The sequence below is a fragment of the Trichoderma breve genome, chromosome 3, assembly GCF_028502605.1.
Source record: "Trichoderma breve strain T069 chromosome 3, whole genome shotgun sequence".
NCBI classification, from domain to species: Eukaryota; Fungi; Ascomycota; class Sordariomycetes; order Hypocreales; family Hypocreaceae; genus Trichoderma; species Trichoderma breve.
In genome coordinates this window covers 5,501,172-5,525,648 of record NC_079234.1, presented here as the reverse complement: position 1 = coordinate 5,525,648, position 24,477 = coordinate 5,501,172, and the positions used below count along the sequence as shown (strand labels likewise).

General features: G+C 51.7%; 8 protein-coding genes across 8 annotated transcripts; 2 read left to right on the top strand and 6 right to left on the bottom strand.

Annotated features, from left to right (window-relative positions):
• Positions 1-57: 57 nt before the first annotated feature.
• Positions 58-1,860, bottom strand: T069G_06069 (trafficking protein mon1 domain-containing protein; the record flags this gene model as incomplete). The annotated part of the gene is made up of 1 exon (XM_056173279.1): positions 58-1,860. The coding sequence occupies one exon, from the start codon at positions 1,858-1,860 to the stop codon at positions 58-60; it is 1,803 nt and encodes a 600-aa protein (XP_056030137.1).
• A 589-nt stretch (positions 1,861-2,449) lies between these two features.
• On the top strand, positions 2,450-8,398 carry T069G_06068 (uncharacterized protein; the record flags this gene model as incomplete). Its single annotated transcript, XM_056173278.1, has 7 exons — positions 2,450-2,549; positions 2,609-2,736; positions 2,796-4,637; positions 4,707-5,167; positions 5,223-5,467; positions 5,531-6,996; positions 7,058-8,398. 7 exons carry the CDS (start codon positions 2,450-2,452, stop codon positions 8,396-8,398), a joined length of 5,583 nt encoding a protein of 1,860 aa, XP_056030136.1.
• Positions 8,399-8,821: 423 nt separating this feature from the next.
• Positions 8,822-10,086, bottom strand: T069G_06067 (uncharacterized protein; the record flags this gene model as incomplete). Its single annotated transcript, XM_056173277.1, has 2 exons — positions 8,822-9,281; positions 9,365-10,086. The coding sequence occupies 2 exons, from the start codon at positions 10,084-10,086 to the stop codon at positions 8,822-8,824; spliced, it is 1,182 nt and encodes a 393-aa protein (XP_056030135.1).
• A 2,596-nt stretch (positions 10,087-12,682) lies between these two features.
• T069G_06066 (RNA polymerase I specific transcription initiation factor RRN3 domain-containing protein) lies at positions 12,683-14,749 on the bottom strand (the record flags this gene model as incomplete). The annotated part of the gene is made up of 1 exon (XM_056173276.1): positions 12,683-14,749. One exon carries the CDS (start codon positions 14,747-14,749, stop codon positions 12,683-12,685), a length of 2,067 nt encoding a protein of 688 aa, XP_056030134.1.
• A 1,300-nt stretch (positions 14,750-16,049) lies between these two features.
• T069G_06065 (histone-like transcription factor (CBF/NF-Y) and archaeal histone domain-containing protein) lies at positions 16,050-17,008 on the bottom strand (the record flags this gene model as incomplete). Its single annotated transcript, XM_056173275.1, has 4 exons — positions 16,050-16,262; positions 16,332-16,459; positions 16,533-16,643; positions 16,843-17,008. The coding sequence occupies 4 exons, from the start codon at positions 17,006-17,008 to the stop codon at positions 16,050-16,052; spliced, it is 618 nt and encodes a 205-aa protein (XP_056030133.1).
• Positions 17,009-21,095: 4,087 nt separating this feature from the next.
• Positions 21,096-21,799, bottom strand: T069G_06064 (prefoldin subunit domain-containing protein; the record flags this gene model as incomplete). The annotated part of the gene is made up of 4 exons (XM_056173274.1): positions 21,096-21,128; positions 21,201-21,393; positions 21,574-21,664; positions 21,757-21,799. 4 exons carry the CDS (start codon positions 21,797-21,799, stop codon positions 21,096-21,098), a joined length of 360 nt encoding a protein of 119 aa, XP_056030132.1.
• Positions 21,800-22,749: 950 nt separating this feature from the next.
• T069G_06063 (transmembrane proteins 14C domain-containing protein) lies at positions 22,750-23,216 on the bottom strand (the record flags this gene model as incomplete). Its single annotated transcript, XM_056173273.1, has 3 exons — positions 22,750-22,940; positions 23,010-23,145; positions 23,211-23,216. 3 exons carry the CDS (start codon positions 23,214-23,216, stop codon positions 22,750-22,752), a joined length of 333 nt encoding a protein of 110 aa, XP_056030131.1.
• A 380-nt stretch (positions 23,217-23,596) lies between these two features.
• T069G_06062 (DAD family domain-containing protein) lies at positions 23,597-24,301 on the top strand (the record flags this gene model as incomplete). The annotated part of the gene is made up of 4 exons (XM_056173272.1): positions 23,597-23,893; positions 23,966-24,023; positions 24,081-24,144; positions 24,235-24,301. The coding sequence occupies 4 exons, from the start codon at positions 23,597-23,599 to the stop codon at positions 24,299-24,301; spliced, it is 486 nt and encodes a 161-aa protein (XP_056030130.1).
• Positions 24,302-24,477: the final 176 nt, after the last annotated feature.

Genomic DNA, 24,477 nt, shown 5'->3' with positions numbered 1-24,477 from the left:
GGCTTGCTGAAAAGCAATCTGTATGATAATGATTTATGAATTTAACAAAAAGACAAATCAAAATACACCGCCACCAATGATGAACAACCGGTTCTCCTCTCTCTTTATCCATTGCATAATCTTATTGGCACCCTGCGCCATTGCAGCCCGTGATAGATTCGGCCCGCCAATGCAGTAGAGTTCAAAAGTTGGAGTGAGCCAAGCCAGCGAAGTCGCGTCGTCGCTCACGCATTGCAAAATCTTAAGGTGCGCATTCTTTGCGTGGGTTGAGGCATGTAGCTCGTGATACGCAGTCATGAGCCGTCTTCTCTTTACCAAATGTCCAAAGGTAGGCTCCAGCGCCGACATGCAGAACTGCACATTCGCTCGCGACTTAAACAAGAAATGGCATATTGGGCTTCCCGGCGCGATTTGTCCCATGGTAGGGCGGCCGGCACGAGCGGCGTCTCTGATGATGGCGAGACTGCCATTCTTCGCCAGCTGTTGCGCAACGTCGTCTCGCATCTGTTTGAGACTGAAAAAGGCTTCTCTGTCCGGGCTGATGAGGATCATGGCAATCTCCTCATCAACCGGCTGCCCCACGGCTGCGGCCGGTGCCGTCGCTTGCTCGCCCGACACCCCTTCAAAGAAGCTGACGTACATGTATAGGTAGCCTTTGTTGTTGAAGGCTGGGAGACACAGCGGGATCCAATTTTCACCGCCTCCCGCCTTGATGCCGTCCGACTCAAAGAGCATGTTGAAGATGAGCTGGAGGTCGCTAGGGTGGAGGGAATGGCGCCGTGGCCGAATAACGCTGACAAGCTTGCCTCCTGCCACGATAAGCCCGTAGAGCAGTTTGTCGGCTCTTGACTTTAGAAACGTATTGTTGATCGTGTGCCGCTGAGACTTTCGCAGTTTCAGGCATTCCAGCGAGCTTAGCAATGCTGAAGGAGACCCTTTCGTGAAGCTGTCCGCTAGCGATGACAGCAAAGCCTCGGTTCCTTGTAAAGGTTTGCGCAAATCGGTGGACGGTCGATTCGCGAATATGTTGGTTAGGGAAGGTAGAGTCAACGTTGACAAAATCTGCATGTATAAAGCTTCCAGCTGCACTCGTAGCTGCGAATCGCTCTCTCCAAGCTTGCTGATGGCCACAAAGTAGAGTGGTCCCTGGGTCAACACCACGAATCGGGTGTTGCCGGCCGTGAAGCCCTGAAGGGGGTTCTTGGACCCCTCATAGAAGGAGATGATGGTTTGCACGACTCCAATCGAGGAGTTGATGAGATTGAGATCTCCATGTCGGCTCCAAATGGGTTTGCCAGCAGACGATAGAATCATGTACTGTTTCAGCTTCGACCGCCAAATGGCCAGCCTCTCGTCGTCTTTGAAGAACTCGTTTGACTCGTCGGGAAGCGCGGCAAACTCCTTTTCAAAGTCGGCAAGTCGATCTTGTGCGCCCCGCTGATGCTTCTCAAACGGCTGGACATTTGCAGCCTGCGACTTGAGCAGGTTCCAGGCGGCGCTCTTCTTGCTGAGGGAAGAAGTCAGCAAGCTCGCAATGTCTCCAGCTGGGCGCATCGTTGGCGCAAAGCTCATGATGCTGGCGGCGTCATCTCCCTCGATGCCCGAGCTGCTCGGCCGGCGATTGGGAGACGTGTAACCGCTACCTGTCGGAGTCGACGCGGAACGGGTGGTTGGCGTCGAGAATGTTCCCCGGCTTCCGTCGGGAAAGGACAATGTCTGGATGTCTAGGGGAGTTATGGCAGTTGTCGCCTGGGCCTGCAGTGCCTTCGGGTCGACTGAACTGTTCGAGGTGCTCGCGGCCGGCCGAGGCGGGAGCGGAGGGGGTTGCTCCTCGTGAGAGGAATCGCTCTCCTGTCCCATCTTGACTCGCAGCCCTGTTGCATCTCAAGGAGGGCTCAAGCAGGCGATCATCGATCATCCAAAGGCTGGAGTGTTGCGCGATCCTGATGCTAGAGGCACAGCGATTCTATCCATCATGCCATTGCGTGTTGGGAGCGGCGACAATGGCGGAGGAGCATCGATGAGGGAATGCAGGAGAGGAAAGCGAACCTTAAGCTTCCAGGGCCGTATCGGAGCCCTTTTAATGATGCCGCAGCCTGCCGTAGGTAGCGGGTACTTGGCGGCCAGGGCCTGTGCGACGCCTCTACAGGTACCTCCCTACCTCTAAGCTGTTCCCACGTCGGCAGCCTCGTCAGCCAGCGCTCCAATCAAACACCTATAGTGGGGTTGGTTGCGTATGTCGGCACATGTCCCTTGTACCTTGGACCTTAGCTTTGGGCGCAAGCCACTGAAACGTAGCCTTCTGGACGGCTTCATCTGGCGAATAGACTGAAGCCATCTTGCAAACTGCATTGTATCCACAGCTGTTCCTTGCAGCTATGCGCCTCGCTTCCTGGCTTCCAAACGCCGCTGTCAGTCATCTCACCCATGAACCAATCAGCCCGTCATAATGGCGCTTGAACTGGGTCCTGGAGTGCGATCCGGGTCGCCAGAGAGCTCTGGGCGAGACTCGCCTATTCCACGGCAATGGAGGAATCAGCTTGGTGGAGGTGGGTAGGAGGCCTTGTGGGAAGCTTTTGCCGGCCGTGTAACTGATCTGATACTCCAGAGGACACTCCTATCAAGGACAAGGCATACCGTAGATATGCCGCCGGAGTCGACAAGGCGCTGGGGTTGTTCGAGACGGCGCTGGAGGAATGGGCCGACTATATATCCTTTCTTAACAGACTGCTCAAGGTCAGACACCAGATATTAGTCTTGGTTCGCGACACAATACACTAACATGTTGGATATAGAGCTTGCAAGCCCGACCGTCTTCCGTCTCCGTCATCCCCTCCAAGATTACCGTCGCGAAACGTCTGTCGCAATGCTTAAACCCGTCCCTACCGTCAGGCGTACACCAAAAAGCACTCGAAGTGTATAATTACGTATTCGAAACAATTGGAAAAGATGGGCTGTCGCGAGATCTCCCTTTATATCTCCCAGGCTTGGCACCTACCCTCTCTTTTGCGTCCCTCTCCGTTCGCTCGCCGTATCTCGACCTGCTTGAGCGTCACTTCACGGGTGTTGATTCTAGGTCCTTGCGGCCAGCTATGAAATCCATCATACTGGCATTGCTACCAGGGCTAGAAGATGAGACTAGTGAAGACTTTGATCGAACCATGCGCCTGGTGGGGAGCTTCAAACAAGCCATTCGACCAGCAGATAGCATTCCCCTTACCGAGCAACATGCATCAGGTGACGACTTCTTTTGGCAATGTTTCTTCCTGGCCTCTGTTACAAGTCATAGCCGGCGTGCTGGTGCCCTTGCCTACTTGGTACGCAATCTGCCCGTGCTGGGTTCTGATGCCGCCCCTGGAACGTCTAGTGAGAAAAACGGCCAAGCCAATACGGAAAGCAACTTCAACAGTGACATTGCCGCCATCGTTACCACGCCAGAGCCTGGTTTGCTCGTGAGATGTTTTGCTAGTGGCCTCTCTGATGATCAGCTGTTAATTCAGCGTGGCTTTCTCGATTTGCTTGTGTCTCATCTGCCCCTTAATTCTAAAGTGTTGCAGTCTCTTGTGAAGCCCGGTGATCTGGAACTTCTTCTGAGAGCGGCAGTCGGGGTAGTCACCCGACGAGATATGAGCTTGAATCGTCGATTATGGGCATGGCTTCTTGGCCCTGAGCCGACAGGCAACGAAGGGGAACAAAACCCTGAGTTACACGGCCACGCGTCAGACGGCCAACAAGCTCTGCTGTCCTCCCGGACGAGCTACTTCGAACAGTTTGGACTGCAGTCACTCACAAAATCCCTTCTTGAAATGATCAAGGACACGACTCATAAAGGAGTCGCCGAACGAACTCGACCATACCGAATATGTCTCTCTTTAATGGACAGATGGGAGGTTGGTGGGCTTGTGATTCCAGACATCTTTCTTCCTGTAGTAGAAAGTGTACGACAGTTTCAAAAACAGAGTCCAGCCAAGGCAGAATTCACCGAGGTGTTACGCAGTGCAAGCGTGTTTTTCGATGGCATCGAAAGTGGTCTAATCTATGGTGAGCTTGTTGGACTCTTGTCTCAAGCTATTAGCCCGGGAAACTTGAGCAACGAGGAGCGAAGTGATAAGCTGTCCTTGGTCACTTTCATCGTCACTAATTTCAACGTGCGCGAAGAGGAAATGGTTACAATTCACGCTCCCTTGACCTGCCTCACCGCTTTGGTCATGTTAGAAGATGCGCGCAGTTCGCAACATGGCGGCAACTCATCGTTGAATGAACAAATCCTCAGCATCGTTGTTTCTCTCCTCGAGCTGGTTCCAGAACGAGCGTTTGTTGACTCTGCTACGGGCGACGCCAACCAAAAAAGAAAATCTAATGATGTTTCTTCCTTGTCGACGACAGATTTGATCAAAGAAATCCAAGATTTTTACATCCACGGACAGGGAAATCTGGACGCCTCGCCGACGCCTTTCTCTCAAGTCCAAACCGGTGAGCTGATTTTGGACAAGGCAATCAAGTATATTGTCGATGACTCAGTTGAGCAAGAGTCATCGTGCTCCTTGAGCCTACATATCAGAGTCCTGCTTCTCATCTTATTAAAAGTGCCCAAAACCTACAAATTCGATGAGATAACTCTAGTGTCTTCTCTAAAGGCAAAATTGGTGCAAAAGCGGCCCTTGAGATTCTCAGACTTTTCTTCCATCTTGCACTTGATTGCGCAGCTCCATTATGTCGAGCGAGTCTCAACATCAGAACTCTCGGAGCTGGTGCATCCTCTAGTTCAGCACGCATGGTCATATCTCTCCGCCTCTGAGCCCAAGTATCATGTGGAAACAGTTCGGTGCCTGTGGCAGCTTCAGTCTGCCCTTTCGTTATCCCGCCGCGATGTTGAAGCTTCGCTTGCGAGTATCCTAGTCGACCAGAGTGCTGGCGATGGTGCAGATATTGGGCGCGCTTTCGGCGTCCTTTGGTCACACACTCTTCAGGATACACCATCCGATCGTCGAGGACCCAAGATCCCTACCATTGAAGCAAAGCTGGGCCAAAAACTGAGTGCGACTGATCACTATGAGATTATGCTAACGCGGCCTCTCTTCCTCGTACTGGACGGATTACTAGATGACAGAACCCAGATGTATATGACTGTCAAGTCGTGGTTGAACAGCATGGTTGGCATTGATAGGTATTTTCCGGTCCTTCTCCGCGTCTATGGCAGATTTTCTAAGAGCTATGTATAGGCTTTTCCTGCTTTTTGTTGTTAAATTCGCAGAGATACCCTGTCTTCGAGACGTTGGAAAGAGTGTTGAAGCTGAAAAGCCTCAACCCGAAGGCCCCATTTTCAACGAGGATGACGACATTGACCTCTGTTTGTATTACCTCAGGTCTCTTCATCATGTGCTGGACAGCTCGGGAGAAAATTCAAGAGCAGTGCTTGTGTCCAAACACCTCTCGTTTAACAGTGTTGGCCAGGTGCAAATCTCTAGTATGTACTTCACGCTCGACAGAATAGGTAATTGGTGTCTCGTGCTAATATGTGATTTTATAGCCGGCGGAGATGAGACCGATATCACGCTACAGGATTATTTCGTCAGGGTGTGCTTGGCTTGCATCACTGGTGATGCTTACGCATCTGCCAGCGACGACCTTAACAACAGGGTCTCCCAGTTACATCGTTATGCACTCACCGTCCTCCATAGCTTCCTCATAAGTCACCATGCCGCTCCTCTATCCAACCTTCATCTCGACCACCTCCTGATTGACAGATTGATGAAATCTATCGGAAGCCCGGACCCGTATGTGCAAGTTCTCTTGCTTGAGGTCGTCTTTGATGCCCTTAAACTGCAGGATATCATTGCGGCAGAGCTTTCGGCACCATCGGCCGCTGAAAAGCGACGCTCAAGCGCGGATCCTCTACACGCGGTGCGATTATCCATCTCTGCGGGCGACACAAGACCGCCTCCCATGATAATGCCGCCCCAGCTGCTCAAGTGCCTGCAGGCAGGCCTAAGCTCGACAAGCAGCCAGTTTGTTCTAGATAACTGGGTTACATTTCTCGGCAGATGCTTGCCCTTTTATTCACAGTCCATCTTTCAGATTTTGATACCCCTCGTTGAGACTCTATGCAAGCAGATTGGCATTACGTTCTCGCACTTGAAAGACATGTTTGAAGACGAAACTTACGAAGTCAAGAGTGAGAGTGGAACTCCGGAATCCACCTTGATCTATCTTCTAAACGCTTTAGAGCAAGTCTTGGCAAAGGCACATGATCAACTGTTAGCTGAAGAAGCTCAAGCGCTGGCCTTGAAGGGTCCTGACCAGCCTCAGTCAATCTTTGGGAGCATGGTATCGGGCGTCTTCCAATCCGATACCCCACAATCTCGAAGCGCTACAGCCAACGACCGTCTGACCGTTCACCTAGCCTTCCAAGATGCCGTGCGAATGTGCTTCTCCATCTGGACTTGGGGACAGGGAGATGATGCCACAACACAGGACATCAACTCGTCCGCCTCCTTCAACTACACGTCTCTGAGGATGAGAAATCGGGCGAGGAGGCTCCTTGAGCACCTCTTTACGGCAGAGACACTTGAAAGTCTGGAAACCGTGATTGACGTTTGGAGGAATTCAACAAGCGCGGCTGACCATGCCACCGTGTTCAACTTTTTGGCAGCCTTGGATGCTGCGAGGCCAAGACATTCGATGCCAGCGCTATTCAATTCAATATATAGTCGTACAAACCCGGCTGCGCTGGAGCCTTCCCGGAAATCAACCATGACAATCTCACTTCAAGACGCCGACTTGGTCGTCTTTCTGGTCGAGTACGCCAGGTCACTTGACGACGACGCCATGGATGAGATATGGCAAGACTGCATAACGTTCCTCAAGGATCTTCTGAACAACCCTTTCCCTCACAGACAGACGCTTCCCAGTCTTTTGGAATTTGCCGCCATCTTAGGCGAGAAAGTTGATAATACCAATTTTGGGGAGCAGCGAAAGATGCGCAGGGAACTAGGAGTAAGTTTATTGGTTGTGGCTATGAAGCTTTAATCCCTTGACTAACGGTTTATCCCTATAGGACCTCTTTCTAAGGCTTCTTACGGCTCTATTCACTACAAGACCAACCTTTGCTGAGCCAACGAGCTCTAACGGCACATCAGGACCGAGGCTCGTCAAGGGCGAGCTGGAACGTCGTGGCACATTCCCTGGTGCCCTCGAAAGATCTGACGATGTCGTGGCCATTCTCGCATCCGTTGTTCCAAACCTGCCCAAAATCCTACTTGAACCCGACCGCGTGCTGTCTGCAGCAGGAACAATATCAACCAATGTTATTGGCCCAACGTTCCGCTCCAAAACATTTCCTGATTCCGTGTCTTCGAGCACATTGAAGCTCTTGCACGAGCTGTCTAGACTGCCGAACAACCAAAAGACGTGGAAGAAGGATGTCGGCGACGCCTTCAATGATAGTAAATTCTTCGCAATGAACCTGGCCTTAGTTCAGAATGACTGGCTGCCATTGCTCCGGCAATGGACCTTGACGGATAAAGAGAGGATTCCGGAGATTGTTGGCCGCATCAGCGCGCCCTCCAGCGCAGGAATAGTGTTCGGCGTGGGTGCCACCTCTGCCCGTCTCGAGGCCGATCGAAAGACGCAGCTGAACTTGCGGAGGATCGCTACGCTGGTTCTCGCCTCGGCGGATGATGCCTTTGTCACGGACATTCCCGTCATTTTCGACAAGATCGTTGAGCTGTTTGGAGCTACTTCGACGTCATCTCCATCGTCCACGACACGAGCCGAGGTATACATGCTCATCAGGGCGCTGGTACTCAAGATCAGCCCCATCCACCTCGCCAGGCTGTGGCCCGTGGTAAACGCCGAGATTCACTCCGCCATTTCTTCCATTGTTGCTCCGGACCATAGCACCGCATCCGAAATCTACGTCTGCTCGGCTATATTGCAGGCATGCAAGCTTCTCGACCTGCTCATCTGCGTTGCACCAGACGACTTCCAGCTCCACGAATGGCTCTTCGTGACGGACACCATCGAGGCAGTGTACAGATCTGCGACGTACCAGCCCGTCGCCCTCGTCGACGAGATATCGGAAGAACTTGGCGCGACTTCTTCTACGCAGCTGACTGCCGTGACTAGTCATGATGATGCAATGACGGCGGCGCAGATGGCGACGAGCAACAACGGCTCGCGCCGTCTCCCGCTTCTAGGGCTTGGTGGCATTGGCGACGACGCCGGCTTTGAGAGGAAGGACGAGCTGGTGGCGAAAGTTCTTAGGCCGTTCTTTGGCCAGCTTAGCATCTTTGCTTTCGAGTCGACGTATGCCATGGGGGCGCTTGACAGGGAGGCCTGCGTGGAGTCTTTGTTGAAGGATATTTTTGATGATCGCAGTATGGTGAAGGCTTTGTAAATCAGATAAAAGAAGATATTTTATCGTCGGAGGGGGGAGATGGAAATTAGTATGAGATAGATGAGAAGCGAGATAGATGCAACAGATTAGACTTGGAGTTGAAGTATTTTTTTCTTATAGATATATAATAAATACAAACATTTGGTATATTTTATGTGTGTATGTCCTCCCTTCAATTTACACTCCCTGCTATTATCCCGGAATCACTCATTTCGTAATTCCCAATATTTATTATTCATAGCACATTTGAACAAGTTTTGCTCTGTTAAGCAAACCCAACAACCCGCCGCCCCATCCTCCAAAACTCCCTGATAAATAGCAAGAATAGATATCATCAAGCCAGAAACAAGAAGATGTTTTTCCAATACGCCACCATATATATATTTGTTTTTGCACTGAAAGTCATCCGAGGGAATTCATCCATCATACGACAGGCGGCAATCCAATCATCCTCTCAACAATGTCCTCGTACAGCTGCCTATTAATAGCCGCGCCAAACTCTATACACCTGATGAAGGGCCTCAGCTCAACCAACAGGGTTGTCAACAAGCCATCTGCAAAGAGCAGTTCGTAGGAATACTTGGACGCCAAGTCGAACCAGATCTGCGCGGGAGAGATCTCAGTCGGGTCAACCTCGAACTGGGCCAGGTGCCAGAGGGAGCTGATGGAGACGCCGGTAGCCTGCCACCGGAAGGTGGGCGCCTGTGTGGTGGTAGGGTCTATGCCTGCGAAGACCTGGCGGTCGGTGAAGATGGATGCGGGTGCGGCGTTCATCATGAGGGAGGTTGCTGTGAGGATATGGTTGTTGCCTCCCTCAGTCTCGCCGGGGATGTGCGAGTGGAAATCGTTGGATTGGAAGTGGTCCCAGCAGATGTTTTCGAGACTGTGGAACACAAGGAGGGGGGGCATGTCAGTCAGGCTCTAAAGCATGTATGTAATTTATCGGCATGGGTTAATGAAACTTACGCTAATATCCAATTCATCACAATCTGTTCTTGTTGAGGAGTAAGAGGCGGCGTCAAGGGAGGGTTTTCAAAGCTGGGCGGGCTGGCATAGCCCTGCACGCTGCTGCCAGTTGAAGGGTTGCTGACGGTGAAGCATGGCGTTCCTAGGAGATCGTGGATGCCCAGTGACACAGTAATGTCGTCGACGTTGATGTGGCCAAACATTTCAGCGTCGTTGGAGGTTGAAGGCATCAGGGGGTTTTGATTCAGGTCCAAGTCGGACAAATGTCCGCCGGTGAGCCATTCCTGGGTATCTAGCTCGGACATGCCACCCAGGCGGGTGCCAGGAGAATCTGTGTTTGAGAAATAGGTAGAGTCGGCTTGTGGATATGTGTGCTGTGTTGGCTCGGTTCTCCGGATTAGGTCTCGGATGCCGTCATTTTCCTTGCGCATCTGGGACGTCTCTTGCTGGGCCTGGGTGATTAGGTCACGCAGTTGAGACACATCGAGCTCCAGCTGCTTGACATAGTTTGCCTTTCTCTGTCGGTGTTGAATCTGAGCCTTCCTGACCTGAGCTCGCCGCAGCTGAGCCTTGTCCTTGGCGTCGGTATCCTTGGCGGTTTCGCCCGCATCCTCCTCTGTAGCTCGCAATCTTAGTTCAGCCTCCATCTTCTTCTTGTAATGCACCTTGGACCGGGTTCGTCCAAGCTCTCGAGACGATGGAACACGGCTAAGGTAAGGCATAGCGTGGGCAAATAGTGTGATATACAGTGTAGAAGTGTGTGCAAGATTCCAAACTTTTAAGTGGGACTCGCCGCCATGAATGGAATCAAGACAGATGCAGTTAACGCCCACAGCCTCAAACGAGATGATCAAGCAGTGGATGAAAAAAGCATCTTCAGCCTTTTGCTGGAGCGACTGGCTCGTCTTATGAAGATGGAAATGCATCACACCCATCAAGGGTGGTAGTGAGGAGAAAAGGGTTGGACGCTAGCCCGTGAGGATTCCCGTATCAAACTATTCCAAATCACGAAGCACTTGCTCCGGGGATCTGACAGCCGGTGACAACGGGGGAGATTAAGATCAAACTGGTAGGTAACACCTTCTTAGATGATCGACCTCCCTTTGGAATACCCGTAGCACTGGCTACTCGGCGCCTGTAATCATTGAATAGCGCCCCGGATCCCCGATGTGTTGCTGTGGACGTGGCCAATCCACGTCCTCTCGGCAGTCCAGCTCCCCTCTCGCCCTCTAGCGCGCGTCTTCCCCGTCTTGGGACAAGCAAAGATGGAATCATTGCGAGATTCAATGGACCAACTCAAGCATAAATCATAGCCTGCATGTACAGGGACGACAAAAGGGGCAACGCGCCATCTGGGAACTCACCAGGATCTTGATCTTCCTCGCCAGCTTCGTCCTGCTGCAGCTCCGCAGTTGACGATGGGCTGGCCGACTTTTTCCCCTTCTTCTTGTGCTGGTCGCCGGCCTCGCTCTTCTCCTTTTGCTTGACTCGCTTCCAAAAGGTGGTGAACGAGGGCCGCTCACCGCCGTCGGCGCTTTCCGCATCCGCCATTGTGCTGAATGTTGATGTGAATCAATCAATCACAACGCAGCTCGTCTGTGTTCTTTGGTCAATCCTACGTCACCGAGCAACAGAAGCCAATTGACCTCGACGACGAAATCCCTTGTCCCAAAATTAGCAGGACGCCAGGAAGCTTGTTTCCAAAAGAGAACAAGATGAACGGCTTCCAAATCTCGCCCTTTTGCTCTTCACGGATAGGCCTCGGAAGTGGTGTGGTTGCGTTGCGCTTGTTCGCTGTAAGCAAATTGTCCAGCGATTCACGATGAGCCGGGCGCAACAATGTCAGCTGCTTAGCCTCGAGTCAAGCCTCAAATCAGCAACCCCGAATATCCCGTTTTGAGTCTGGCGATGCAGACAAGATGGAGTTCACCGGAAGAGCTTTTCGCCTTTCGTTACGTGTCAAGGTTCAAAAAACGCTGGTCGTGAGAAGGCGCCAGGCGGTCGGTTCGCCTCTAGCGATACGGAGTTACCAAAGTTACTGCCTGTGCTGGGCCTATTTTTTTTGCTTCCGGACGGAAGTTGTTCAGCCAATTACCGGACTCGGCTGGGCAAGTACCTGTTACATGAGACCGCCCCGAAACATGCCGCGCCGTTTGGATTTGGTGGCGCTGTAGGCGACTTTGGCGAGCGTAGAGAAGTGCGGCTACACAAGCTGTGGACGCTGAAGAATTCCAGTGTCCGTGCTACCTGCGAAGTACCCAGTACATTGATGTTCAAATGCAACTGACATTCATTGATTTCCTCGTAGTGTGCATTTGATGGAATCACATCACCTACTACCTATACCCAGTAGAATCATCAAATGCTGTTGATCCCTAAAGCCGGCGCTGAAAATAAGATAAACATCAGGAATCCCTCAACCTCCATGGGCATTTCGTCCTATTTCCCGTATCTACCCATCCAAATGTACCCGGTACCGCCCTCCAAGCGGAGATCCCACACGCTAAATGCCGACAATCCCCAAAAATCCCGTCAATGAGCTTCCGAGCATCAATAAACAAGCAACAACCTCGTCGGCACAAAAAACAATGAATAGCTGGAATCCTGCCATCCATAACAAATTTGCCGATCGCAAGAGGCTTTTGTTCCCGCAACAGACGCGCGGCATTAGCTGCAGATGTCACCTGCATGCAGGTGCAAATAGTGCACAAAATAGAATGGGAAACGCACTTCTCATGATTTGAAATAAGCAAAGGGGGTGGTATCTGCGACCCTCTCCGGCAGATGTGCCCAGGTCGCTATTATCAAAGTATTTCAAATACTTACACATAGAAGATTATTTCAAATTCACTTGCATGCCCGCATCCCCCATGGTGTCGCAAATCATCCAAAGATCTTTCTAATAGAGTACCTATGAATGCTTACTGCATGAGGGACATATATACTGTAGCATCATGAAATCACATCATGGTAATCGGCATGGTTCTAACGGGACAAGGAACTTTAAATTCAGCGACCCGCTCCAAATACTACATACAGCCGCTGCAGATATCGTGGTTCTCAAATAACAGCCGATAACAAGCAATTGTTCCTTTTTGCCAAACTCCTCGCTAATAAACGAATGAAACAATCAAACCCAACGCCAAGGTCCAAATGCACTTTTGCACATAAGCATGATCCCGGCTTCCTCCTCCCCCTGGTCGTTCCAAAACCAGTAGATCAAAGCGACAGATGCGAAAACAATTCCAAATAAGAAATCTTAGCCATACACACACATTGCTTTTGTATATCCGGCTTTCTTATCTAATCGTTGCCATCTTACTCAGACTCCCCGCCGTCGCTATCGGTTGCGGTGCCTTCGTTAAGCTCTTCGTCATCCTCGTCGTCGTCAAATTCGTCACTGTCTTCTTCATCGTCTTCTGCATTCAAGCCTGGGATTGCTTTCCAATGCACATAGTCGTTCACTAGCCACCGTTTGCTCACTGGCAGCTGGTATGGGTCAAACGGGAAATACGGGTCCAGCTGGTGAAAGCTCTCCTCTTGAGTATCGAACCCAGAATCTCTGAGGGCGCCTCCGGTAGAGTAAGTTGACGACAAGAACTGCGTCAACCGGATGCGTTTGTTGCTTTCGATCAACGGATATGCGTACATGAAGTTGAGTCGATGCGCCAGCTTGGCAAACTCGTCGACAATGACGGGCGCGCACACCTTGAGTGGGTTGAGCTTGCCAAAGATGTGAGTTGAAAGATCTTTTCTCATCGTGCCAATCCACTCGAGATCCTGGCCAATATAAGATGCTGGGTCTTCGGGGTCGACAAATTCGGGAGCAGACACAATCAAGTCTTGCCAGCGGAAGCAAAAAATGTAGAGGGTGGCTTGTAGAAGGCTGTAGTAAGGGTGGAAGCGCTTGAGGTCCGGACCGCGGCAAAGGGGCTCGTATTTCCTGCGGTACTGGTCCAAATGATGGATCAAGAGCATAAAGATAGTGCGCACCAGGCTGCGCGGCACGAGTGCCCCTCGGGCGACAAAGCTTGCCAGGTAGGCGGCAGCAGCCTGCTTCAAAATATTCGGCGTGTTGCTCTGGAAGGCGCTAGCAATAAGCTGACCGCAAAACGCGTCCGTAAGCCGCTCGTGCTGCTGTGCAAAATGAAAGATGAGGAATTGCGTGTGCCGCGATTTGTACGTCGGCAGGACCATTTGGTCAAACTCGCGCAGGATGGTGACGAACATGTCAAACGCCTTGTCCGACCCAGGGTTTGTAAAGTGTGGCGTGTAGACGGCGAACAGGGTATCAAGCATCGAGTCCATCTTCTCCACGCTGTCTTTGAGAGTCTTGATTCGGACGGCCTCTTGGTCATAGTCTACGTCGTCGCTATCGACGGATTCGGTATCGCTGTCATCATCTGCCTCGTCTTCCCAGCTGCCTGTCTCTTCTTGAGGGTTCTCGCGCAGCGCGTACATGACGGCGGCAGTGATGTCATCATCCGTGTCTTCCAGATCTAACTGCATCTGTGAGTCAATTTTAACAACGCGATCTAGTATCATGTCGAAAATGTCATCCTGCAAGTCAGGCACGTATTCTTTGACCTGGAGAAGGTTGTGGATATAGGCCATGTGGACCCTCATCGAATCGTCGAGGAACGGGAACTTGCTTCTCAGCAGGTTTTCTAAGACTCCTACGGCGGATGGGAACATCTTGAGAAGGTATTGTAAGGTCGAATGCAGCCTCTCTCGCATCGTGTCGCGGCTGATCTCGGGGAAATCGGGGACTCGCCATGAGGATGGGCGAGTGTCGTGGAACTTGTCCACGATCATGGTCAAGACTTGGTTGAGGTACGATCCCTGAGCGCTGACCAATGCGGCTAGGAAGTGCGTAAACACTTTGACAAAGGCGGCATCTCGCCCCAGCCAAGAGCAGTTGAGAATGACCTTGACCAGGCCATTGCAGTCCTTGCTCTTCAGAATGGGGATGCATCCGGTCAGAGCCATCAGGTAAACTTGCAGCTCGTGAGGCTTCAACGTATCGTCCTCTTCTCCCACCACCGGCGGTAGGTATCTCTTCTTATCGTTGGCGAACATCTCTTTCAGGCCGTCGTACTGGCCGTCGTCTCCCCGGAGGTGTGCCTCGAGCGCCATGCGCACTTCTAACTTGACTTCATCCATTGTTCGCCGGCCGACCTCGTACGTCACATTCTTTATATCGTCGAAGAACACCTTGCGGCGCTTGCTGGAAGCCTCCTGGGCCTCTGAGCCCTCGCTGGGCGTATCGTGCTGGTCCTTCCTGCGGCCAAGAGCTGAGGCAGGCTTGAGTATGGATTTGACCGGAGGAGTGCTCCTAGGCAAAGTACCGGGGAGGCTTCTTGGGGCTGAAATGAAGGGTCGCATGGATGGCAATGTCGCTAGCCGATGGCAACGAAGAGCGCAAAGTCAAGATGCTAGCAAGATTGATGGCGATTGTCGCGGCGTCCGTTACAGGAATGCAGCAATGAAAGGAAACGGCTGTTCTCTGCGGTGGCCAAGTCCCTTCATACTCAAGCTACGGAGCACTTAAAAAATACAATCAGTCTCTCTCTCGGATAAGCGCAAGCACATGGCTTGGGCTCCAGCTGTAGAAATGCGAAAATAGCCGTCGACTCGAATGTGGTTGAAATGATGCTGGGGAGAGTGACGGCGTCAATGCTGGACATGGATTATTTTTTTCCTGCACAGTAATATGCGTCAGGGAAGATTTTCAATCAAGTGGGGACCCCGCACGTGCCTTGCAACCAAGTCGGCTTAGGCAGCAAAGGTGGTCCGTGCGCACTTCGGAATATTCTTTTGCCTTTGCGAGGCGCCTTTGTTAAACAATGACGAAGTTGCATGGCTTTGACAGGTAACCAAGTGGATGTGAGGTGAGAGCCGTAACACATCAAAATCTGTAGCATTTCCAGCCATGCATGCATTCTATGGAATCCCACTGACGCCACCGCAATGCAGTATCACTTGACTATGTAAGAGTCATTCATGACTCAAATAGAGGCGTCGTTAATAGCTACGTACGATACGTCATCATGGTGGCAATCGCAATTTACATCGCAACATGAAAAACAAATGACGGTTGATATAAAATGGATATACCTAGCAGCACTAAACTCTTGATAGTACTAGCCCGTAGTAGTAAACTCGTATCGAATATTCCAACTCCGTAACCCACAGTCTGGACCCCATGCATAATCCGTTATCCTGCTTGGAAAAGTCCTGAATTCCCTGATGTCGAGAAAGATGTATGTCGTATCCCAGGACCGCTCCTGAGTCGACAGGTCAAGCTTCAAGGGAGAATCTACCTGTCTGAACAATCATCTGTAGCTGAAGCCCAAGAACTAAAGAAAATAAAAAAAGAAAACAAAGTTGAGCCCATGCATTCGCCTAAGAGAAAGTTGGAATTCTTTCATGCCCCTTCTCTCCTCACTCTTGCCCCACCCTTTCCAACTTCAAGTATACTGGAAATATCATTGCCCCAAGTTAAATGATCAAGCACTGATGTTTTTACATGTCAAATTGAGAGCTGAGAGCCATGGTCCGAGAATCAGGAGAGGTTTCGGAAGAAATCGACGAACCCTCCCTTCTGCCAGGCTTACCGGGAGGGGTAGAGGTACCAGACCTTGCCATCTGCAGTCCATGGAGGCTATCGGCCGGCAAACCCCCCTTAATAACCCTCTCCAGCACCCGTTCCGTTGTGACCGGCATGAGAAGTATACATGTAGTTCGGATCGGTGCCGCCTTCAGCAGGGTTCGTTCCTTCAGGGGGTGCGTAATCGGCGCTCGTTGTGCCTGGCTCAGTCTTTTCAGCACCCGGGATCATTTGGCCGCCCCAGTTGTTGTTCTCTAGAACGCGATCACGGTTCGATTGATTTTGTTGCTATTTTCCCATCACCTTGTTAGAAAAAAAGAACTGTGAGAAGGGTTGACAGTGTAGACTCTATCTCACCTCACGGTACTTTGAAAGATAGACCTTGAGAGCCTCTGCGTAGTTCTCGAAGCCCAGCGAAGTCATGGCAAACAAGATGTCTTCTCCGTTGACTGTCTTGCGTTTTTCTTGCTGGCATTTCTCCGAGGCTGGGGCGAGGCAAGGCAAGTCAGTATACGCAAAGGCGCTCTCTATGAGACAAAGCCCAGAACACAGACATACCTTCGCTAGTTATAAAGGAGATGAACTCGCTCACACACTCTTGCATGCACTCTTTAGCCTCCTTTGCTATCTTGGCGTTGTCAGGTAGGGCATTCTTCATGATTCGGGCGACTGGAGCAAAGTTGCGAATGTTAGCATCAAGCTCATCGGCTTTGTCGGCCTTGGAGGCGCGCGTCGTCTCCTGCACATTAGGAAACAAATGGTGAGGCATAGGAAATATGCGAGGCTGAGAAAAGCGAGCAGCTCACACACATGCGGCAAGCAATCATGATTCGAGAATGGCGCCGAGGGGGGGATGATGAAGACATACCATTGGCTATAGGCAACCACCGGTCTTGCTCTTTGACACCTTCAAACTCATAGCCAGTCCCTCCGGCCGAGTGGGGTTCCTGGTTATCATTCATTTGTCCTTCCTCGTCGGGTGACTGTGCACCTTGGTCGACATCCTTTGGAGGAGATTGAGGGGAGTCGGACATATTTGGCTACCTGCAGCGGCTGCTAGCGTCTTTTGTAGAATCTTCGGGTTGGTACAGCTTCGGTAGGCTTCGCGGTGATGTGTCCCCCTGGCCACGTCGCAGAGATAGTAGAGCTTGCCCGATACGTCGAGAGGGGTGTGTGCAGTGCGAAAAGATGCGTCAATCGTGACAAAACGCGAGGGATCTAGGTCGCGGCAGGTTGGGTCTGCCCTGGCTGGGACGACGCAGGACCTATGACGCCCGCTTGGCGTATGTATGTATGGGCTGGCAAGCCGGTTGGGAGAGAATGTCCCTGGTTGGAGGGGAAAGGCCGGAGGGGGAGGGGTGGCCTTGGTAAAAAAAAAAAAATAGGGTCCGCAGTCGTAAAGAGCTTCCAGTCGATACGATTGGGGAGCAAAACAACAAAGCTCTGTCCAGGCAGAGCAGCGCTGCTACGAGGGCGTGAGCGAATCAAGCACAAGCACTGCTTTCTCAGCCGCTGACGGTCTCTCCGGCTCTGGCTCTGGCTACGGCAATGCCAGGCAGATTCGAGGATTCACAGCTCGAACAACAGACAGTGACAAGGCCGACGGGGGTGCGCCTTGGACAACAGACGAGGTCTTCGCGTTGCAAACGGCTTCTGGGACGGATTGGTGGCGCGGCCCAAGTTACACGGTCGCGCAGGGTTCCGGGTCGTAAGGCGACTGGTTCGAGGTCAGAACAGGAGGCTCGCGGGGGGGAGTCTGGGAAGCGTCTCACGAGGGTGTATTGCGCTGTTTGCTTCCGCGGCTGGCGTGGGTGCATAAGTGTGAATGTGGATGTGGAGTGCAAAGAGGAAAAAGAAGGACGAGGCTAGTGGTGGACAGCAGCGCGGTGTTGTCGGCCGAAATAACAGCGGGAACCTGGCAGGCAGGTAGCGCGGTACTTTGCGCAGCTAGCCCGGTACTAAGGCACTTCTCTTTGGATGGGCAGCGCTGCAGTGACAGCCTTTTGCAGCTTTATCGATAGACGGGGGAAACAATGGCTCGAGGTACCGCTTCATACTGCGCTGCGTGCTGCGGTACCGCCAGCGAGTGGGTTGTTGTTGCCCAGCAGCAAAGCTACCTTGGGCAGCTCGATCTGCACTAGCAGGGCGGGTATCTGGAGCTGAAGCTGACAGTACCAGGTTACTTGCGTGATTGGTATCGTTCAATATGTCTGGAGCCATTCAAACATTTCGACGTCGACCACTTACCGAGCAGAGGTACCTGGTGGCTCTTGGGACATGCGACACGATCTACCTATGCCGGCTTAGTATGATGCTACCCATTACCTGAAAAGTGGTGATAGCATCAGCTGCCAGACTACATCGGTCCTCGATTAGTACTAATGCTGCCATCAATGAGAGCTACTATAATATCCAGGGAACAGTACTATAGTTAGCAGCTCGTGTAAGCGTGGCATCCATCTGTATGATAAATCCAACTGGGTTGGCAGTTGCAGCAGCATTCTCCATTACGAGAAAATCCTATTAAAAAGAACCAAAAAAGGCCCACCGCATATGTATGCGCTCAAATCACCAGACCACTCAATCCGCACACCCCGGCTCGACATGATGCTGCTTTAGAATGCCTCATGTGAGCCTTTAACCACGACCAACATCACCCTACAATTGATAATCCTCGTCCCAAGTGCGTCTTTTGCTGGGCTAAAACTCCCAAGGGGGGGCCGAATGGTCGTACCAAGGCATCAGAGGCGGTGTGTTACAGCAGCTATCCGCGGTGTCCTCTCTCTTGGTGGCATCAACTAAAAGGCCTTCGGATGATATTCCTGCATCGGGAGAAAACAAAAAGGCATCAATGGCATCTTGACAGAGTCTAGCAGCCAGCGAGAGCCCTCCCCCCTGTCCTGGCGCAGCGAAAAACAGGCCGGTGCACTTGTACCAGCTACCCTGTCCTGCGATATGCCGTGATACAGGCATGGTCAGCCTCGTGGCTGTGACGTCGTCGTCGCAAACGAAACTGCATGCCAGCCCACGAAGACGGTACCGGGATGGTGGGTGACTGCAGTTGCTCATTTGACAATGGATCGCAGGCCATGGCCAGAGGCCGCTAAGGCAAGCCTCTCCTCAGGAACCCGGTGGCTGAAAAGTCGGGCCCCCAAAAAAACGAGTTGTCAAGTCATTGGGCCGCATTTCAAGTCTGCCCAGTGGTTGGCTGGTGACCGACGCCGGGCGGGAACGAACCACGGCCTGGTTCTCGACAACCACTCGGGCATTGGGCAGTTGTTTGGGCCAATGGTGACGTTGGCGCTGCGAAAAGGCCCATCTGTTGGTTCTTTTCTTCTTTCTTCGCTCCAGGCACAGCTCCGCCAGAGACGGCTACATGCATTCCGTGGTAACCTCTGAAAAGACGGCATTTCGCTCTGTCTAAGCACTTCGAAACGGCGCCCCTAAGCTGCCGGCGGTCCGCAGATTGATTGGGTAGCGAGCCCAAACGTCCCTCGCCCTCCCATTCTGCCCATGTCCCTGTGCATGGCTAGACGGAAGGATGGCGGGCTTGCTTGATGGATGGATGGGTGCTGAGCTGGCTTGAAGCCCAGCTGCACCCGGCTTGGGCATGAAGCACGAACATGCGCATAAACATCCGTTTCCTCGATGTGTCCAAGTTCAATCCTCTCCCGCCCGCGTGCTTTCACTTGTTGGGGTTGGATCCTGCAGGCAAGCTAAGCCCATTTGATGAGTAGTAGCTCTCATCGCGCATGTACGAGAATTTGTGGTATTTGCCGTCGTTGATCGACTTGCTCTGTCTAATCCGTGCGTGTGAGGAACCAGAAAGTTACAAACACTACTCCGTATGATATTTCCCCCAGTCGCTGGCGTGCTGCATGACAGATGCGAGCAATGCATAATGGCGGTAAGTGTCATCGTGACATGGAGACGGGTTACAACACTCGCACAACGTAAGCAACCCGGGCATCCACAGTTTGCAGTTCGCAGAAATCGTTTCATGTCTGTAGCCGCTTCTGGCTAATATAGTAGCCTTTCGTGCGGCGTTCAAGGCACACAAGATGCGAGTAGTTGTCAATGAATGCATATCTAGCGGCTTCGTTTCTTCCCCCTTATTTGCTTCTGGGCCTCTTCGTCCCACTCTAGCCTGGCGACGTAACATTCCAGAAACGATTCCACGCTTCTTCCATGAAAAAGACTGCTCTAGTGGTGGTGTCACGAGCGAACATACGAGCCACGAGGAGGGGGATGAGAAGTAGTGAGCCCCCCACTCCTGCATTAAGCCGGCTTGACAACCCGCAGATGGGTCCCCATGTATGTCCTTAAGAGATTCTCATGTGTAAGTTGTGTGATTCTCAAATATCGATGAGGTTGATGGAGGGTGGCTACTACCCTGAAATCCGTTAGATGAAGTGTTGTCATCATGGCTTGCCACTTGGCAGTGTGAAGTCGCATCTCAAGAGCTACGCCGCATACTCGTATGCATTGGTGATGAAATCTCCGAGAGGGATGCCACATGCGTAGGCGAATGCTCGCTTCAGACTCGGTGATGAACGCACTCTTCGATGTGATATAGCATATAGTGCGGCTGACGCTGGCGAAACGTTCCGATTGGGCTGCGGCAATGTAAAGTGATTTGTACGCATCTAGACCTCCCCTGAGACTCCGATTGTTGGGAATCCATATATTGAAAGACACACCAAATCGCACAGATGGACCCCTGTTTGCATCACAGTAATTAATTCTCACACGCTGCGCGTGGCCCAAGCTGCGGATACGGCAAGGTGGATGCTGCATGCAGTTGGGCTCTGAGGCACCATCAGCAGAAGGATGAATTCCGAGCGGCTGAACAACCAGGCCTCAAGGACCATTTGAAATGCCAAGGCTCTGCTTCTGCGTCGTTCAGGGGCATGGCCACGTAGAGCTGGATGGTGTGGCATAGGCAGCTGTATGCTGACGAGGAAAGCAAAATGAAACAGATGGAGGTGCATTCGCGATTGAGGATGGGTGGTAGAATCCACGTATTCAGCCGCTTCATCAAATGGTTGGGCTCTTGCTTGGCCACGAAAAGTTTTTCCAATTTTTTTTCTCCCTATTAGATGACATAGTTTGTTGCATACCTCACTGCTGTACTACCTGAACATTGTTCTTCTTCTGTTGGTTTGGCAAAGAGAGGTTAGCTTTCAATTGGACTTTGACAAGGCACTGGACGCATTGGATACGAACCTTCCACTTGTCTAATTCATCCTGCTTGTTTTTGTACTGTTTCACCAAATCATCGAGGACTTTCTTCAGTCCCTCCTGATTTGTCTTCAGTGCTGGCACGACATCCTTGACTGTTCTCTCCACGAGCACTCCGTTGATCAAGCGGAAACACTTTCGATCCCCCGAAAGCGGCTCCAAAGTCTCGAGCACAAGCCTAGAATAGTCGCCGAATTAGCGGTGTGATACATTGAGTCACGCTGAGGCTGAAAATGAGCGGCGTGGACAGGGAAGGGATGAAACATGGCTTGGAAGCGTGGGGGTTGATATCCCAGGGCGAAAAAGGTCAAGAAATAGCAAAAGAGGGATTGGCGAAAAGGTGGAAGGAAGAACGAACTTGTGCTCTTCTGCCTCCTGCTCAATATCGCCGATTTTTGAGGCAATCTGCTGCAGTGTGTTCTTGTAGTTGGAGTAAGTCGTCTGAAGATCTATGAATATGATTAGCAACGTGAGATTGAGATGACAAAGGAGGGGATGACAGCAAGGGCAAGGAAGAAATGCCCGTGGAATGGACACCTACCCTGCTGTTTCCTCACAGGAAGCTGTTGTTGTGATGACGCCATGGTTGCCGCTGTAAAAGGAATATATAGAGAGGCCGTAAGAGAAGGGCCAGCTATCCCTGTGATTCACTATGCGAGATGTTGAGGCAGAGTTTCTGTGGCTGTAGCCTGTAGGCCATTGCTATCAACCTTAGGTGGGTATCGGTTGATTCCCGGCACTGTGGGCGGCAGCTATTAGCGGAAACCCCCCGCTAGAGGTAGCGCCTAATTATTGCCTGTATGGTCCAAGCTTTTTCCTAGATGCAACATCTGCTGATGAAATAATTGCCCGATCTTTTGGTTGAAACGAAATCTGCAATACCACCGTCTTGCTCTCCGCATAAACGAAAATGCATCCTCATCTGCACACACAGAATGCTATGGGTATGCCAAATATCTCTTGAAACATTGTTTCATCATCCATTGATCTAATTGAGGTGTCCAGCATGCCAAGAGGTCATTGCCGCTCTCGAAGAATGCCATGCGAAGGGCTTCATGCACAAAGCTGCAGGCGCCTGCAACGATGCAAAAGACTTGGTAGACAAGTGTCTGCGACAGCAGCGCTCCAAAGTACAAGACGATAACAGGGCCGCTGCGAGGGCAAAGCGGGATAGGATCAAGGAAGAGCAGCGGGCGCTTGGTCTATAAGAGATACCGATGGACGTACCCGAGTTCTCTCTATTTCGCCGCATTCTCAACTCATTTCTACATTCAAATACCTTTTATCTTGTACAATATCACCATCTAGTATCATTTATGACCGGCGTTGGGGGAATAAGACGGGCAGTCGGGAGATAGGCGCTACGTCTTGTCAATGTACATATATATTCCCATGGAGCGCAAAGCAGGGCAGCCGATGGATCAGGACACCGCTTGAAGGAAAGAAAGCCTTGATTTGGGACTGTCGAATGGCTGAGGCTTTTACCAGCTACATATCCACCAATACATAAACACACAGACATTCCTCCATCCAATTAAGCTCTGCGCAGAGCAGTGCCAAAGGTGAAGAGACCGTAGGCAGACAGGATGCTGAGGAAAATAGGTACGGGTTTCCTCAGACGGATCGCTCGAGGGAAAGCTGAAGCTCCGAGAACAACCGAGGCGAGCAGACTCAACTCCACACCGTAAGGCTGACCGTTGGCAATGCGATATCCGCCGAGACCGTCTAGGAGGACACATGGAATGGTTAACACGCCAGTGCTAGGGTCGGCGCTGGAATTGACGGACTACATACATAAGAGACCAACGAGACCGCCGGCGGCGATTGAGGGAACAGAGCCTGTCTTAGCATAGCCAATTGCGCCGCCGCCGGCTGTGAGAGCCGCAAGGACATAGGACGCATTTGACAGCGCGGAAGACGTAGTCTTGGACTGGCGCAAAAGAGAGAAGGTCAGCTTGCCGGACTCGCGACGCGCATTGAGCACGGTTGACGTACCACCATGATGAATTGTGCTGTATATGAGAAGCTACGGGTTGTATGTATCTTGATGACTTTCAAGCCTCGCAGATCAGCTTTATATGCCGGGATGGAGAAGCTGGCGGCCTTTTAAGTCCCGAATCCAATCGGGGCTCGGAGTCGAATGAGGCCGCAAACCAACTGACGTGATTGACGAGTGACGGAAGTGGGTCGCCAGGCCCCCCAGATTTGCGAGCCAATCACAGCTCGCCGACCTGCTTGGAGCTTTCGTGGCCGCAATTGTACCAAAGTACCTAACAGGTAGCGCTACGACTACAGTAAGTGCTTCCCAGCCAGCAATTTGAAGATCGATATCATCACGAACCTCGTTTTCCCTCTCCAGACGACGTTCAACATCGCCCGCCATGGCTCCCAAGAAGAACGCAGCCCAGCCGGCGCCCTCAGCCGCTGCGACCTCCCAATCCAGCACCACGGCGGCAGGCTCTGTCCCAGCGCCTGTGGGAGCTGCGCCAGTCTCGACGCCCGTTTCCGCGCCAGCAGCCAAGAGCGCCCCGGCCAACTGGGACAAGGTGCTGCAGAACATCTACAGTTATTACATGAACGAGACGCCGCAGCGGACTAAGCTCATCGACGTCTTTCTCGTCTTCATTGCCGTTGTGGGCGCATTGCAATTCCTCTACTGCATCCTGGCTGGCAACTACGTGCGTCTCCCCTAGCAAACCCCGGAAGCTTGCAAGCATTGGGCACATTCACATTGCTAATAAACATCGTAGCCGTTCAATGCTTTCCTTTCAGGCTTCGGAGCGACCGTTGGCCAATTTGTTTTGACGAGTGCGTAACTTTACTGCTTCTTGGTGTCGATTGCAATGGTTCTAACTGGAGCTATAGTTTCGCTGCGTATACAGACAGCTGCCGCGAACAAGAGCGACTTCCCAGAGGTATCACCTGAACGGTACGATTCCCACCACCAATCGAGCTAGATATATACGTCGACATGTTTATATGAGTGTATCGATCTCGTTGTGCTAACTTGCGGCCGCAGAGCATTTGCCGACTACGTTGTTTGCAGTCTGATTCTACATTTCTTCTGCGTCAACTTCATCAACTAAACAGCGATAATGCAGGGAATGCGCGGTGGAATGGCGGCTTTGATTAACCACGTGTCATGAGCCATATAATACATGGTGGTTTCCTCAATCATATCTATTCATGTAGGAGAGGAGGCTTATACGGGAAAAATAACTTGGTCCTAGCCAAACAAATAGGGAATCGTTTTATTACCAGA